Source organism: Lissotriton vulgaris, chromosome 7 (genome assembly GCF_964263255.1).
Source record: "Lissotriton vulgaris chromosome 7, aLisVul1.2, whole genome shotgun sequence".
Taxonomy (NCBI): Eukaryota; Metazoa; Chordata; class Amphibia; order Caudata; family Salamandridae; genus Lissotriton; species Lissotriton vulgaris.
This window is the reverse complement of record NC_141695.1, coordinates 1,020,331,438-1,020,348,339: the sequence shown is the minus strand read 5'-3', so window position 1 is coordinate 1,020,348,339 and position 16,902 is coordinate 1,020,331,438. Positions and strand designations below refer to the sequence as shown.

The 16,902-nt window shown below is 44.8% G+C and overlaps 1 protein-coding gene across 2 annotated transcripts in view; it reads left to right on the top strand.

Annotated features, from left to right (window-relative positions):
* Positions 1–16,902, top strand: part of FBXW11 (F-box and WD repeat domain containing 11) — a 609,511-nt gene that overhangs the window by 460,159 nt on the left and 132,450 nt on the right. For both annotated transcript variants that reach the window (XM_086931441.1, XM_086931440.1), the window contains one exon: positions 13,048–13,166. In XM_086931441.1, coding sequence (XP_086787567.1) covers positions 13,048–13,166 — 119 coding nt within the window. The remainder of the gene's footprint in view (positions 1–13,047; positions 13,167–16,902) is intronic.

Here is a 16,902-nt window from a genome sequence, read left to right as displayed (position 1 = left end):
TATATTTATCTTCTAAAGTCTTACTTGCTTCCAACCTAAAGGCCCAAATTTACAAAACGATATATAACTTATACTACACACCCTTCAAACTGTTCACTTGGGGTAAGATAGCACATGATAAATGCCCTAGATGTACACTAGGACCTGCTAACCTTATACATATGTTCTCTGAATGCCCCAAATTAGAACAAATTAAAAAAAGCATCACGAAGTACTGGGCCGAAATTTTCAGACACGAAATAAGAATATCAACAACTCTGTTCTTGTTGGGGTATGAGGATTCCCTAGGCCTCAGCAACTTGGAAATTCCTGTTATTTTCATAGGCACTGCTGTTTATAGAATTATTCTTGCATCAAGATGGAAAGATTCCGAAGCTCCAACTTTCCAGGGATGGCTTAACAGACTATTAGCAATATATAAGCAAGAAGTAGCAATTTATAGAACCAGAGGGAAAAAATCACGGTTATACAGGGAACAAATCTGGACACCAATAGCCAACTGGTATGAGCTGCAAAGGGACTAAATATATGCTTAAGTTAATATAATGTCCATATAAAGGACTCTTTTACTTTAAGTCCTCCACTTTACTTTAGAGAACTTGGCTCTCTTAATGCAATTTATAAAGGCCTATTATGTTGTTGTGTCAATGGAATGAAACCGGAATGTATTATATGCTGACTTTTTTACTTGTTCGTCTTAAAAATTTGCTGAATGTTTTGCCATCTCGAATTTCGGAATATCTTTTTCATTTTCATATGTATAATATATTTTCGTACTTTTGTATAGTTCTATATTTTCTTTTGTGTTTCTCGAATCTGCTCAATAAAAATAAAAAAAATAAAAGAAATCTATTGCATTTATGTAGAAAAACCCATTAAACTCCATGTTAAATTGTTGCCTAGTGCAACCACTGTAGCTATTGTACTTACAAAGTCTATTGCATTTTTGCAAAGTAATTACCTAAAGTCACTCATATTGAGAAAAGTATATTTTGATACCTGTTGGTTCTAAAATAAAACTATATCTTTTGATATAAAAACAATTGGCCTCGAGTTCAGTTCTTGAGTGTGTGAGACCATTTGCTGCCTGAGTGTGTACAACAAATGCTTTACACTGTCCTCTGATACTGCCTTGCTGCTTGACCAAGCTACCACTTTAGAGAGTAAGGTTATATCTCACTTTAACCTCTGCCATACCTCTGGGGACTGGGGACTCTATACACACTGCACAGTATTTTGGTCCAGTATATATATATATATATATATATATCAATGAAAAAACCATTGGTTTTAGGCCATATATAGTTAGGGATTTGCATTTACAAAACCTTATTTTACTCGCATAAAACCATTGAAATTCCATATATAGTTATAAGCGCTAACTATATATCGCGCACCCGCAATCCACTGCTGATGATGTCACATATTACATCATTCATGACATGGTTAGTGACATCACTGATGACATCACTGATGACATCTCAAATGACATCACTGATGACATCACTGACATCTCATTTGACATTACTGATTACACCACTGATGATATCATTTATGTGATAATACATCTTCAGACTCTAATATAACCTTAGATACACTCAGTGTAAACAGGCACTCACAGACTGTCACACATCCATGGAGTTACTCACACACCTAGTCAGTCATGCAAAGAATCAATCACAACTCCATTTCCTCAACTATATAGTTATACACACTTTACTTATTCAAACATATAGTAACACATATTTACTCTCTTATACAATCCCTGATACAAGCTCACAGTGATTCATACAGCCACTCACACATTCACTGGCTCTTATCCACAGTTATTTATATATGTCAACTCTCACATGTATTGTGTTTTACATACATACTTACTTGCACATGTAGCACTAAGATATCCATTCACTCACCAACACACCCATGCACAGTCAACCGCCCATATAGCTGTTTCCACATGCACTCTTGAACTCATACACCTAGTGAATCAACTGCTTACACATCTATGCACAGAGTCACACACCTCCCAGCCACCCACACACACACTCAGCCTCCCATTCAAATACTTGGGCAACCAATCAATAACCCATATAGCCACTCTTATAGCTACTGATCAACACATGCAGCAGCTTACACAACAACAGACATACTGATGCACAAATTAAGACAGTTTAGTCACTAACCCATGCACTCAGTGAGACACATTTAATCACTCACTCATACAGTCAGTCATGCACCTACTAAATTCTTCATCCAGACACTTATACATCCACTCATTCTTCAATATGTAAGACATATTTTAACTTTACAGAAACATACAGTCACTGGATGTTGTCATCAGTGGTGTCATCAGTGATGTCATTTGAGATGTCATCAGTGATGTCATCAGTGATGTCACTAACCATGTCATGAATGATGTAATATGTGACATCATCAGCAGTGGATTGCGGGTGCGCGATATATAGTTAGCGCTTATAACTATATATGGAATTTCAATGGTTTTATGCGAGTAAAATAAGGTTTTGTAAATGCAAATCCCTAACTATATATGGCCTAAAACCAATGGTTTTTTCATTGAATTTTCAAGGTTTTGTAAATGCAAATTCCTAACTATATATCCACTATAACCTATGGTTTTTTCTGTGAATTTCATTGGTTTTTTAATAGCAAATATGAAAAGCTTTAAAATGTCAAGTACGTGATAGATAAAAACATTTTCGTATTTATGCACGCTGATGTGCTTTGAACGCTGCACCCCCCCCCCTCCCCTCTTTTGTCTTAGTAGTACTCTCTCTTTGCAGATAGTGAACGGTAGTTAACGCAAGCCTTTGCCCCCGTTGTAATCCGTCGTGCCTGCTTGTCTCTCCATTTGATTGATTGTTGTCCAAGCATTTACTGTTTTAGAATTGGTTCTCTTTGGATCATTCTCTATTTACAAACAAGCACAAAGTCGCAATACTCTGTTTAGTCTTTGCAGATAGTGAAAAATCGTGTAAAAAAATAAAAGTAATCGAGCAAAATCAGTAGGCCACTAATTGGATCTCTTTTTGACCTCGCTAAAATAGAAATATTAGGAACAACCCTTCATGAGAAATACGAAAATAGTGAGATGAACTGAGCTCCACACCATGAGGGCTGCAAGACAGCTCGGCTCCATCACCCATCCCGCACAAAATAACGACAAACCCTATGCAAATATTAAAAATATAGACAACACACCAGCAAAGAAACAGGGTAAAACATTTTATTAAAAAACTATTTACATAACGTTGGTTTATAAGATGATGTCAGTAGTGGACCGATGTGTGAATAGGTCGAAAGCAGCACAAGGCTCCAAGATCCGGATGGCAAGCTCCTGGATGTTGGGTGCCATAGTTCAGAGTTCTGAGTTTGAGCCTTTTTCAATGCCTGTGCTTTGTTGAATCAAAATGGCGGCTTGACACAAAGCTGACTCAAGCGTTGCTACTGATGCTATGCAGACCAAAACTGGTTTTCAGTTTGTACATTTTTCTAGATTTTTCAATCCAAGTTTGGTTGACTTTGTAGAACGATGGCTTCAAATTTTCAACATACGGTGTGGTGGCCGTGACTGGGAGGGGGCGCTTCGCTCCTGCCCCCTCCCCAAGTAAGATTTTCATACGTGAAAGTACGTTAATGGTTTTGGTCCCTGAGTTGCTTCGATGTCACTGCCATTCTCAAGTGGCATAAGTTCTGGATGTTGGGTGCCATAGTTAAGAGTTCTGAGCAGTGCTTGTAACACTGTCTGAAGCTTATTTCCACCTACTGCAGCTTCACTATTCTCAAAGTAAGTGAGTGTCGTTTGTGGACCTGACTGCATTAGAAAACAATGTGATATGTTACCTTCCTAAACAGCTTGACGGAGGCCCCTGAGGGGCGGTGTGATGGCCATGGACTCGGAGAAGACGCTTGGCTCCGACACCCTCCCCAAGTCTTATAGCACTGGTGTAGCCTGAGATCGCCCCCGACATAGGCGGCCGGCTCCCGGGGTCCGGCGGAACTTTTTGCCTTTTGATGACTCTTCAATTCTGAACCTTGTCCCACAATCCGTTTGACCTGAAGACACGCTGTAGTGGGGCGCCCCTTTACCGTTTCAGTTGCCATTCCGCCCGCTTTTGCTACACTGTGCCTCTTCCGCCATTCAGCTGTTTACCGCCCGCTCTTGCGACTACAGCGTCTCGCTCATCATGTAGTTGAGTTGCTCCCGCTCTTGCGGTGCAGCGATAGGCGGCTGCCACAGGACTCTCAAAATGGCGGCCGGCTCTTCGGTTTTGGGCCTGGTCCACTAAAATGGCCCTGGGACACCTTTGAACTCGGACGCTTCCCTGATAGGGCTTGGGTCCCATTCTCGAAAAGCGTCCCCTCAGCCGTGAAGATTCTACAAAAGTCTTGGGGGCCTCCGACTCCCGCAGGCTTCTGGTGGGGAGCGGCTGCCATGATTGCTCGTGGAATGGCCACGACGGAGCTACGAGATGGTAGTGGTCTCATGCTGACGCCAGCTTTAGTCTGAAACATCCAGAAACACTGTAGACTACCAATTCGATCAGTTCCGGTAGCGCCCCAACATGACCCGGAAGAGAAGAACTTGCCCTCCCCTCTTTGACTGATGGTTCTTGTTGCCTGTCCCCTCTATTGTCATTTAACAGGACTTTTTGGACTGCTGAAAGGGGTTGTGTTCCGAACGCTGGTTGGTGGAGACATTTTGACTATATTCTTGACCTAAGTTGTCGCGTAATGCGTTATATGACACGCCGCGTTAGCGCACCCGGAAGTGATCCGAGGCGCGGTGCGCAGCGCGTAACGTAAGCCTAACAGGTCATGTGACTTGTTAATAAAACTTTTCATTGGTTCATTTTACTTTTGTTAATTTAATGATGAAAAGCTTGGTCATATGACCTAAAAAATACGCTTTTTATTGTTTTCGAACAATATTTTTTTTTCAAACATATGTTATAATATTCCAGGCTAATGTACTTTCCCGGAAAATTTACAACTGTCTTGCAAGTAAAATATATTCCTTTTTCGAGAAAAAGGGCGTTTCTTCCTTCCATGACGGAGCCGTTGAGTAAAAGAGATTCCGCCTGCTGTCTTAGTCGCCGATACGCCTGATTATCAGATTCTTATCGATCACTTTATGTTGCAGACATGAAAAACACAACTGCCCTTGACCATTTATCTTTACTGCGTTCCTACATATTATACCTTTTATCCGTCATGTAATTGGACTGCTTTATTTCACTTGCCTTTTACTGATTCGAAAACAGTGACTAAAAGTAAAAACTTTACCAATATAAATACTACTACCGTGTTTTGTTTTAAAAACCTTTATTGTGAAAATGTCAGTATACAAATACGGGCCTATAACCACGTGGGCCGGCCACGGAGCAAACTGAAATCGTATATGATGAGGAGACATTTACACTGTAGAAGAACGTAACGAGCGGGCCATTAGGTTGCAAGAACAAAGGTGTCTAACAGTTGCAGAATCGGTGGACGTACATTTTGTAATTAAAATAAGACAGGGCCACTTACAATAACATTTTCTAGATATACATTTGCGGGCAAGGAGTTACGAGTCCCATTTATACCGGCGCCATTTTGGGCGAGGCCGGGCAGGTCCAATATATAGTCAAAATGTCTCCACCAACCATCACCCAGACCAGAACCCCTTTCGGCCCTTTATGCTACAAGATGGTGTCTTCCATTCAGAAAATATTGTTGGCAGCATTTTGAAAGGAAACAGAAACAGCCGTTCTCCTAGTGAGTTTCACATTGTTACATTTAGGAAGAATGTTGAAGAGTAGTATGTGGAAAATCTGAAGCCATTTTTCTACAAACTCTCAATCAGACTTGGATGGAAAAAAAAAACCTGAAGAATGTACAAACTGAAAACCAATTTTTGTCTGTATAGCATCAACAGTAACGCTTGAGTCAGCTTTGTGTCAAGCCGCCATTTTCATTCAATCAATAGCGTCCCCCTGCACACATTCAGGGACCTGGTCGTGTCTTCAGATGAAACGGATTGTAGGAAAAGAAGCAGAAAGGAAAAGGAAAAAAGTTCCGCCGGACCTCGGGAGCCGACCGCCTATGTCATGTGCGACCTTTGGCCACACCAGGGCAATAGTGAAGCTGCAGCAGGTGCAAATAAGCTTCAGACAGTCTTACAAACACTGCTCAGAACTCTCAACTGAGGCACTCAACATCCAGGACTTGCCATTCGGATCTTGGCGCCTTGTGCTGGTTCCGACCTATTCACACATCGGTCCACTACTGACATCACCTCATAAGCCAACGGGGCACCCCACGCCGACTTTCGGCGCAGCATTGTAGGATGGCCACACCAGTGCGGCAACTTGCTGGACACCACCTCGGTGCCATCCGGATCTCGGCGCGTTCGAGTCACTGTGCCGGAAGAGTGACCGGAACTCAGCTGAACACGCCGTCTTTCGGCGCAGCATTGTAGGATGGCCACACCAGTGCGGCAATTTGCTGGACACCACCTCGGTGCCATCCGGATCTCGGCACGTTCGACTCACTGTACCGCAAGAGTGACCGGAACTCAGCTGAACACGCCGTCTTTCGGCGCAGCATTGTAGGATGGCCACACCAGTGCGGCAATATGCTGGACACCACCTCGGTGCCATCCGGATCTCGGCACGTTCGACTCACTGTACCGCAAGAGTGACCGGAACTCAGCTGGACACGCCGTCTTTCGGCGCAGCATTGTAGGATGGCCACACCAGTGCCGCAATTTGCTTGACACCACCTCGGTGCCATCCGGATCTCAGCGCGTTGTGCTGCCTTCGGCCTATTCGCACATCGGTCCGCTACTGACGCCGCCTCACGTGCCAACGGATTTTCTACTCTTTTTGTAGCCCTATGCCGCATAACAGGTCATGTGACTTGTTTATAAAACTTTTCATTGGTTCATTTTACTTTTGGTTTCCTAAAGATGGAAGGCTTGGTCATATGACCTAAAAATAACACTTTTCATTGGTTTAGAACATTTTTTTTTCCCAAACGATGAAAGCCCCACCTTGTTTCTGGATCATTCAGACTGAAGCTGGCGTCAGCATGAGAGCACCACCATCTCGTGGCTCCGTCGTGGTCATTCCGCGAGCAATCATGGCAGCCGCTCCCCACCGGAAGCCTGCGGGAGTCGGGGGCCCCCAAGACTTTTGTAGAATCTTCACGGCTGAGGGGACGCTTTTCGAGAATGGAGCCCAAGCCCTAGCAGGCAAGCGTCCGAGTTCCAAGGTGTCCCAGGGCCATTTCAGTGGACCAGGCCCAAAACCGAGGAGCCGTCCGCCATTTTAAGAGTCATGTGGCAGCCGCCTATCGCTGCACTGCAAGAGTGGGAGCAACTCAACAACATGGTGAGCGAGACGCTGTAGCCGCAAGAGCGGGCGCAACTCAGCTGGATGGCCGCCACCTGGGGAGGCCCGTTCACGCCACCTCCCCCACGCACCCCCCCCCCCACCCCCCCCGGGCCGCCGCACGCCAATTTTCGGAGCAGCATTGTAGGATACCAAAACCAGTGCAGCAGTTTACTGGACATCACCTGGGTGCCTGTCGTACATGTTGTGTCAGCCATGGGACACTGGACACAGTGCCATCAACATCTCAACGCGTTCTGCTGCCTTGGGACTATTCGCACAACAGAACGCTACTGACGAGGCCTCCCCCCGCACCACCCGGGACGCCCCACGCTGTTTTTCTGTGCTGCATTGTAGGATCCCAAAACCAGTGCGGCACCCAGGCGACATCACCTGGGTGCCGTCCAGAACTCTGCACGTTGTGCTGCCTTGAGACTATTCGCACAAAAGACAGCTTCTAACCATTGTTGCTTTTTGGGTTGAAAAATGTTTAAATGTTTTTAGTTTTTGTTCCGTTCATTATAGTTAAAAGTTAATAAAGTTTTATAATCTTACTTTGTTGGAGTGTTATCTATTTTTTTTAAAACGGGTGAATGGGGCCTTGAATCGGGTTATTGTCATGTGTGGGCTTTGGAAGTGTGCTGCTGCAGGATCGGAGATTTCAAACTCAAATGCACGTTCTTTTTCTTACCTTTCCGAAGCATGGAGCGCAATAGCAGGCAGAGAAAGGGTGATGCACGTGTTGAACACTACCTGACCTGGCAAGTTGCTGGCAGTGCCCCCCCCGCCCGCTCCTGAAAGAGAGCACACACACACCGCCGCCCCGAGTACTTCACAAATCTTTAAAAGACCATGCGCTTGTTCATGAGGCTTAAATGGTTTATCACCTCTTCTAGAACCCCTGCATCGACCCTCTGACGTTTCCTGGAAAAATTACCATGTAACACAATACCAAGCCCTGTCAGCTGAAACCCCCAAGGAATCGCGGGGCATATTATCAAGAGGGTTTATCTCCGCTTTTTTGGCTTTAAAAGCCATGAAAGCGGAGATAAAATTATCTCCCTATTACCAAGCTGTCGCTAACACCAGTTAGTGACAGCTAAAAGGAGATAGCGACCATCTTGGGCCCCGCTTTGCATGTCAGTGATACTTATCACTAATGACATGCAAAGTGGCGTGCCAAGATGTTAGCGACTGGAAACAGTCCCTAACATCGCTATCTCCTATTACCAACTTTTGGAGATATTCGCGCTAAGCGCGAATATCTCCAAAATCTAACACCTGCCCTGAGCAGTTCTTAGCCATGTTATCCAATGGGAGGTGGATAACATGGCTAAGAGCATTTTCTCGATAATACATGAATATCGCTGACTTTTCTGCGATAATAGCAAGGTTTATCTGCGATAAAAATCGCCGATGTGCGGCGATAATTTTTGTCTCTAAACAAGTTAGAGACAAAAATTATCGCTAGTTGTTCGTAATATGCCCCCGGGTTTTTGCTTGCAGAAATCGGGAGGCGGGAGACTAGCACTGAAATCAGTAGTCTCACGCCTGAATCGGGAGGGTTGGCATGTCTGAATTCTCTACAGCTGGGGCCATAAACTACATCCGCAGGGGTAGGTGATAGCCTGGGACCAGCCTGGCATCTAAAATGGCTGCCGTGCACGACAAAATTGTGGCATTGGAAAAAAGGCAAGATGGCGCAGCCGCTGGAAGAGATGTATCAACATATATCAGCCTCCTCAGCCACCCTCAGGAAACATAGGGGATTAGGATACGTCTCCCGCACCCCCTTATACCTAGTAATTTAATTAACGAAGCACAAAATGGCGAATTCCCGTTTCGCCACCAGTTTGCGGCCCAGTTCGCGGCCCGTGAAGCGCTTCTACCGTGAAAAATCATTTTTTTTTTATTTTCCCCACGGGACCCTTTAATAACCCCAACAACATTCCTAGGGGATCAAGAGGGGTATACCTTGCCCCCTTTCAATAAATTCCCCCTTCGTTTTTCACCTCTTCTTCTCTCTCGATCCTACCGAGAGATAAGATGGCGGCCGCTCCGGACTGTTTAGAATGTTGACAGACACCGGAGAGCCAATCAGCTTTCTGTTATCCAATGGAAGGTGGATAACATGGCTAAGAGCATTTGCTGGATAATGCATGAATATCGCTGACTTTTCAGCGATATTCATGCATTGTGGCCAATGTGCGGCGATAATTTTTGTCTCTAAACAATTAAAACGAAGCACAAAATGGCGAATTCCCGTTTCGCTACCAGTTTGCGGCCCAGTTCGCGGCCTGTGAAGCGCTTCTACCGTGAAAAATCATTTTTTTTTTATTTTCCCCACGGGACCCTTTAATAACCCCAACAACAATCCTAGGGGGTCAAGAGGGGTATACCTTGCCCCCTTTCATTAAATTCCCCCTTCGTTTTTCACCTCTTCTGCTCTCTCGATCCTACCGAGAGATAAGATGGCGGCCGCTCCAGACTGTTTAGAATGTTGACAGACACCGGAGAGCCAATCAGCTTTCTGCGCGCAAAGTTCCGTTTCGCGAAAAGTAAGCGGACCGGATCGCTGCCTGGAGCGCTGTTACAGATATATATCTTGTTTTGAACGTTAATTTCTCAAAAACTACTGGAGCACATATATTGAGACCTATCAAAGGCACATCTGGATAACAGTCCCTACAATTTTGCCAAGTTTCGTGAAAATCCATTCAGCCGTTCGGGCTAAAAGTGAGTCCAACCGCCCTATGGAAATTAACATGGGAAAAACGCGTTTTGGGACCCCCCTTTTTTCTCGGCCCCCCCTTGACGACCCCCCCCCAAATTTCCAGGAGCTGCTCAGAAACAAAATGTGCCATTTTCCTGAAAATTTCAGCCGATTCCGTCCACAAACGCCAAAGTTATTAGACATAGAATTTTCAAAAATGCCATAGGGAAAAAATCCTAACTATATATACCTACTGGCGACCGCCAGTAGGTAATATATATATATATAGCCACTTTCTTACATAGTTATTACTAGCAATTGTATAAAATATGCACTAAATGCAGCTGACACAGCTGGTATGGGGTATTAATATGCATGGCTAAGGGTGTCCGGATTAAAACCTGAAGTACAGCAGGCCATATTAAATGTATGCGGCCCACTAGTAAGTGACTTTTAGTTCCACCATAAGCACACACCGTTAGAAGAATTGGAGCTTTTATGGCTTTTGTAGGGAACATTCCTATTGCTTTTTGCAATGCTGCAACATGGTCTACTCCACACACCTCAACAAAACATTGTGTGGGTGTGTTTGCACACCAACAAGCCAGTGCTGGGCAGGGAGTACTTAAAACTCTTTTTTAAGACTACTGCAACCTCCACTGTTTAAGGTGAGGGACTGCTTTACAATCTCTACAAGCAATGTAGATGAATTGGGTGACTGTATTTGTCTGGAGTAATAAGGCTCTGCATTCTTCAAAAAGAAATGGCATAATCCTAGCCCAGGAGCTTCTATAAGACCCATAACCTGCTATCCAAAGTCAGTCTAGTGACCCCAACACACAAGATAACTGAGTCACCCAGAAGGGGCAGGTATGTGCTGGCTTGAGAGGAAAATTCCACCCATGGCTGCAGCAGAACGGTTGTGGAGCAATGGGCAGAGAAACTCAACTGTTATTGTTTTGTGTTGAGTGGACTTTGTGAATGGTGTGTGTTCTGAGGTTTTACCAGTCATAGTTGGTGTATGTTTACTTGACTAAATCTGCGCCAGGATACTCCCCAGTAGCAGAGCGCGCTATAAAATGGTTTATAATAATAATAGCATGTCCCTTGGTCACATGGAGGGACCACATATAACTAGGGATTGGCCCAGCTGTGCTTCCAGCTAAATATTGCAGACACTGCCACTGGCACGCATGTGTGTAGCAGCAGTGGCAACAAATTCTGTAGGATGATTGTATGGTCACCGAACATATGAATCTTAACCAAAAAACATACACCTATAGGACTGTAGACACCATTGATATGTTGCTGGGATGCTTGTGCACCCACAATTGTCAACTGCTATTGCCTCGGCCACAAGCTTGCATGGAAGCTGCATCCCCTGCCATGGTGCCCTAGACATTCCTGGTGAATATCTGAAGGTAGAAGTCCACTTGCCCTATTCAAAAATAGGGACAATATAGGACAGTGTATACCTTTTACCTTTTTTTTTTCCCCATATGTCTCACATACACTATATATCATCTCTAGTTATGTAGTGCATAAGAGCATATGCCAGGGGTTTACAGTTCTCTAGGTGGAGTGGTAATGCATTATAGACAGGAAGATTTAGGGGAAAGGAACATTTCATAGCCTTTGTCAAATTGGTGAGGGGAGGAAGAGGGCAGATATACTGCGAAATGTTGATCAGTGCTTGGGATTGGGTAAATTGAACAATAATTGCTTTAGTTGACATTGTGAATCTGAAGATAAATTAGCTTTTTGCGACTGAGTGGATGTCTGCAAGCTTTATTTTAATTATGGATTTGTCTACCACTACCTTTCTACTTAAAATCCTTCATCTTTTTATCATGCCCTTATGCACATAATTGTAACTATTCCTGCCACTAGCACTCACATTACATAAAGGAAATATTGGTATATGGCAGGCCAGCCTACCTCAGCCACGTTCATAATTGCACATCACAGTAACTCAATTCAACTATATCTGGTGACAAACTCTTGCTGTTCAACTAACATTATCCCCCGTTCACCTCTTTAGGCCTTAACACAGTCATCGAACATCACCTGTTCACAATCTGATTAAAGAAGTACCCCATTTCTGCAAATATAGCTAGTTGCAAGCTGCCCCCCTCCTATATTACTGAACTGCTTAACTCCTCTGACTTTGCCTACTTCTAAGACCTTCTCACCTCATAATGCTTGGGCTCAAGGGATCAACACCAGAGCACCACACCACCTCCGCATCGCTCAGCCCCACACATCACCTCGGCACCGCTCAGCCCCACCTCGGCACCGCTCAGCCCCACCTCTGCACCGCTCAGCCCCACCTCGGCACCAGCGCAGCCCCACCTCGGCACCAGCGCAGCCCCACCTCTGCACCAGCGCAGCCCCGCCTCGGCACCAGCGCAGCCCCGCCTCGGCACCAGCGCAGCCCCGCCTCGGCACCAGCGCAGCCCCGCCTCGGCACCAGCGCAGCCCCGCCTCGGCACCAGCGCCGACCCGCCTCGGCACCAGCGCCGACCCGCCTCGGCACCAGCGCCGACCCGCCTCGGCACCAGTGCCGACCCACCTCGGCACCAGCGCCGACCCACCTCGTCACCAGCGCCGACCCACCTCGTCACCAGCGCCGACCCACCTCGGCATCCCCGCCGACCCACCTCGGCATCCCCGCCGACCCACCTCGGCATCCCCGCCGACCCACCTCGGCATCCCCGCCGACCCACCTCGGCATTCCTGCCGACCCACCTCGGCAATGTTTTCTGTACATTAAAAGAGTAAGAATATGTCACAACAGTTTGTGGGAAACGTAAATCAAATCTGCTCTATAGGATAATACCTACGCTTTGTTTGATCTCGTCACAGGTCAGATCGTAATGTAGAAGTTAATATTTGTGAAGTTTTCTTGGACCTTTCTGATGCTTTCTTTTTATCACACAGGTCTGGAGCACAAGTACGTGTGAATTTGTCCGCACTTTAAATGGGCACAAGCGTGGCATTGCATGCCTGCAGTACAGAGATCGATTAGTTGTAAGTGGATCTTCAGACAACACCATTAGGTGGGTGAAAAATTAACTGATGCACAATAAACATAAATTATCAAGTTTTTGGCAGTGTAATTTACAAGCAAGGTATAATCCCATAGCATGCTCGATTTGTAACTTGATGTTTCTTTCAGATGGTTTCCATTTATCCTTCCAATATTTTTTGCTCCTTCATCCTGTTCCATTTAAGATATCCCACTATAACAATGAAAAGGATTTCTCACTTTTTAGTTTGGCCCATTTAACATAAGAAACAATTGTTTTTTTCCACCTTTTCCATTTTAGTGGCGATTAGATCATGTGTGAAGGTATATTTATTTTCTTTCATTGTTTGATCCCTGTTTATTGTTCCTGTAAATGTATTCCTTTTTACGTCTGGCTCAGCAGCACACCTGTCTGCAGACGTATTGGTACCAGTTCTTTAAAATATACACCGAGTGCCTTGGCTCCACCCAGGGGAGAATTGACACTCACCTCATGCTAGTGCCGATTTGGTATATTATTCAGCTTTCCAGAAATACTTCAGTTGGAATACTTTAGAAACTATTTTACATCAAATGTGCACTCAATCATCACCCTGTTTGTTCCATTCGGTTCTTTATCTGCTACATTTTTTTTCTATATGGAAAGCAGTCCTTTTTACCTGCTTTCTTCCCAGCATTGACAAATCCAGTAGGGCAGGCTTTAATGCTAGAAGCAGAATTTGGGCATGCAATGTATGTAAACCACATTTGTGTGCATTTACTTGCATTCTTTGGCACATTCAAGTAAGACCAATTTTGCTTTGCTAATGCCTGTTAAATTGTTAATATATGCGTCCTCTAGGACATTTTAACAGCAAGTCTGGGTCTTGTTCTGTATATCTAAAGGTTAGTAGATGATACTAGAAGGAGGTTTTTTGCTTGCTCCCTGGGGATTTTTGACTATGGCATAGGTGCTCAGTAAAGGTTGTTTGTAAGTCGCTTTTCACTTTGTCATGCTGATTGTCCATGGCAGGAGTTTATTTTAGCACTGCAGTTATGCAAGTATATTCAATTGACGTAGATTGGCGAAGCTGTCTCGTAGGTTTAGGGTTAAAAACATAACTTGAGCATGACATTTTATCTTTTAAAACAATTGTGGTGCATAATGTCTGGAAACATTGGTCTTGCATCAGATTTGTTACTCAAACTGTTACTCTCAGACACTTAAGCTTCATATTGCGATCATATTGCTATAAAGATGCAGCTGCCACATGACACAGACTAAGGTCTATATAACATTATCAACTTATCATTTCAAGGGCAAAGTTGCACTTGCTGGTGGTCTATGAGCTGAATTTGTTATACTAGCTGATTTGACAATGATTTTGGCCAGAACAGAATAATTCTGCAAAGTAGTCCTTTCTTCAGTATGCAAGTATGATGTTAGCTCATATATTAATGTATATACTTTTAAGCATTCACAAGCCTGCGTAGTGTTGTGCTATAGATAAATACATAATTAAGAGTAATCATCAGATCTTTTGAATTACTGCAAAGCACCAATTTTAAAGTCCTGTTTGGAAGGGTGTTTTTTGGCAGAGATAAATATATAGATACATTTGAAAACACTAAGTATTATTGCAGTTACTCACTTCAGTCACTTTATATCAATGCATAATGTCAAACCAGTAACTTCAATCATTTGCTTGCCTTTGACCTATGAGTACTCTGACCATCAAAAATTGACAGGTGAAGTCCATGATGCAAATCTGGCCATTAAAGAGCTGCAACCGGTTCAAAGCACCTCGATGGCCTTAGTAAAAGACCTTACAGACGTGGAAGGCCGAAACCGCAGCAACAATTTCCACATTGTAAGACTCCGAGAAGGGGCTGAACATGGGGACTTGAGCACGTATCTGGAGAAATGGATAAAAGAGGAGGTTTTGACTGGTCTGCCCACCACTTTATTTGTGCTTGAGCGGGCACACAAAGAAATTGATGTGAAAGGAGGTTTTGACTGGTCTGCTCACCCCTTTCTTTGTGCTGGAGCTGGCACACAAAGTGCCGGGGAGCCCCCTGACCCGGAGAAAATGCCTAGATCTGTGGTAGCCAAACTTCTCCATTATAGAGACTGGCCTATTGCTGAGAACGAGGACTTCAGGCTGGAAGGCTGTATGGTGACGCTGTTCCTGGACTTTAACGCAGCTGTATAGGCGAAGAGAGCCTCCTTCCTGACTGTCAAAAAAGAGCTGAGAAACACTGGCATGCAATATTCACATGTGTCCAGCCCGCCTGAAAATCATACTAGACAGCACCATCACCTTTCACACAGACCCTGATGTGGCTTTGAGCTGATTAGAGAGGCATTATATAAAAGAAAAAAGGCAGGGAGCCTGGGATCAGCGAAAGGACTCTGCAACCTTGATGCCAGTCTAAGAGTAGACACCCCATGCTCAGGCTGGGCTAAAGCGTCAGGGATAGCTGTGGCTGAGCTTACCTAGAACAGCCTCCCGTATCATGGGATGAATTACATATGGAGGATCCCAGAAAAAGAGAGATACATACTCTGACACCTCCCTTAGTAAATACTATACCTAAAGTAGCTCCCCAGGCAGCGAAAGAGTTAATATGAAGCTGGGAGATTTTGTGTGAAGCTGAATATACTGAACTGGTGTGGAGTGGGGCTGGAATGGTTGATGTGCCTCCTTTACCCACAATAGAAATGTACACATAAAGCTGATACATTATGCACAGGGTCCTATATCACTGACTGAGGACCTGGGGCAGGGCTGCAGCTGCACTGCAGGAGGGGGTTCAGGGGTGTGCTGGGTGTCGGCACTTGAGAATTCGTTGCTCAGCCGAATGCGCAAACCTTCTCGGTGGCCGACGCGAAAGAGCAAGCAATTTTGTTCTCATTTTTTAGCCAAACCCCATACTGCCACTCTATTTAACAGGTAACCTTTTACTGTGGTTTCCTCTTAATTCACTGCCTGTTTGGGGGGCCAGCTGTTTGGCTGTTCTGGGGAGTGAGGGTTGAGTCCAGAATTTCTGTTTAAAGTTCTGGTTATGGCAGCTATACAAGCTTGATCTGCTAGGGGGGTGTGAGGCAGATCCTCAGGCCATCAAGTCAAGGTTATTTACGAGGACGATGGAGACTTCCGAGGAACGTTTTAAACTGATGACGTGGAAAATTCAGAGAATGGAGTCTGCAAATAAGTGTCACAAGGTCTGTATGTTTCTAAAGTCCAGGGGAGAACAAAGTGCTTTCCTCCAAGAAACACACCTCAAACTGTGGCGGAGACGCTCCGTTGCCACTGGAGGGGGCAACTTTATGCCACAGAATACTTGGCCTTTGTGAGGGCAGCACTATTCTAGGTATGGGTGGGGGTAACTTTCGAGGACAATTGAAGCAGAATGCACCAAGAGGGGTACTATGTTCTGGTAGAGGGGAAATGGAATGTGATGTAGCTGACTATGGGGTCTTTTAAGCCCCAAACCAGGGTTAAGTCCCTTTTCTGGGACTGGTGTCCTCTCAACTTAGCTGTACTTGGAGAGGGGAGGTAATCCTGGGAGGTGACTACAACTGTGCAGCTGACACGGAGTTGGAATGTTCAACACCACTCATGGTAGGTGCGCAAGTCTGTACGACTTCACTGGGGATCTGGGAATGGATGTCTGGCTGGGACCTGGAAGATGTCTGGCAGGGACCTGGAAGATGTCTGGCAGACACAGCATGGGTCTGAAAGGGATTACTCATTCTACTCTAGCCTTTATAACCTGTGAGGCTA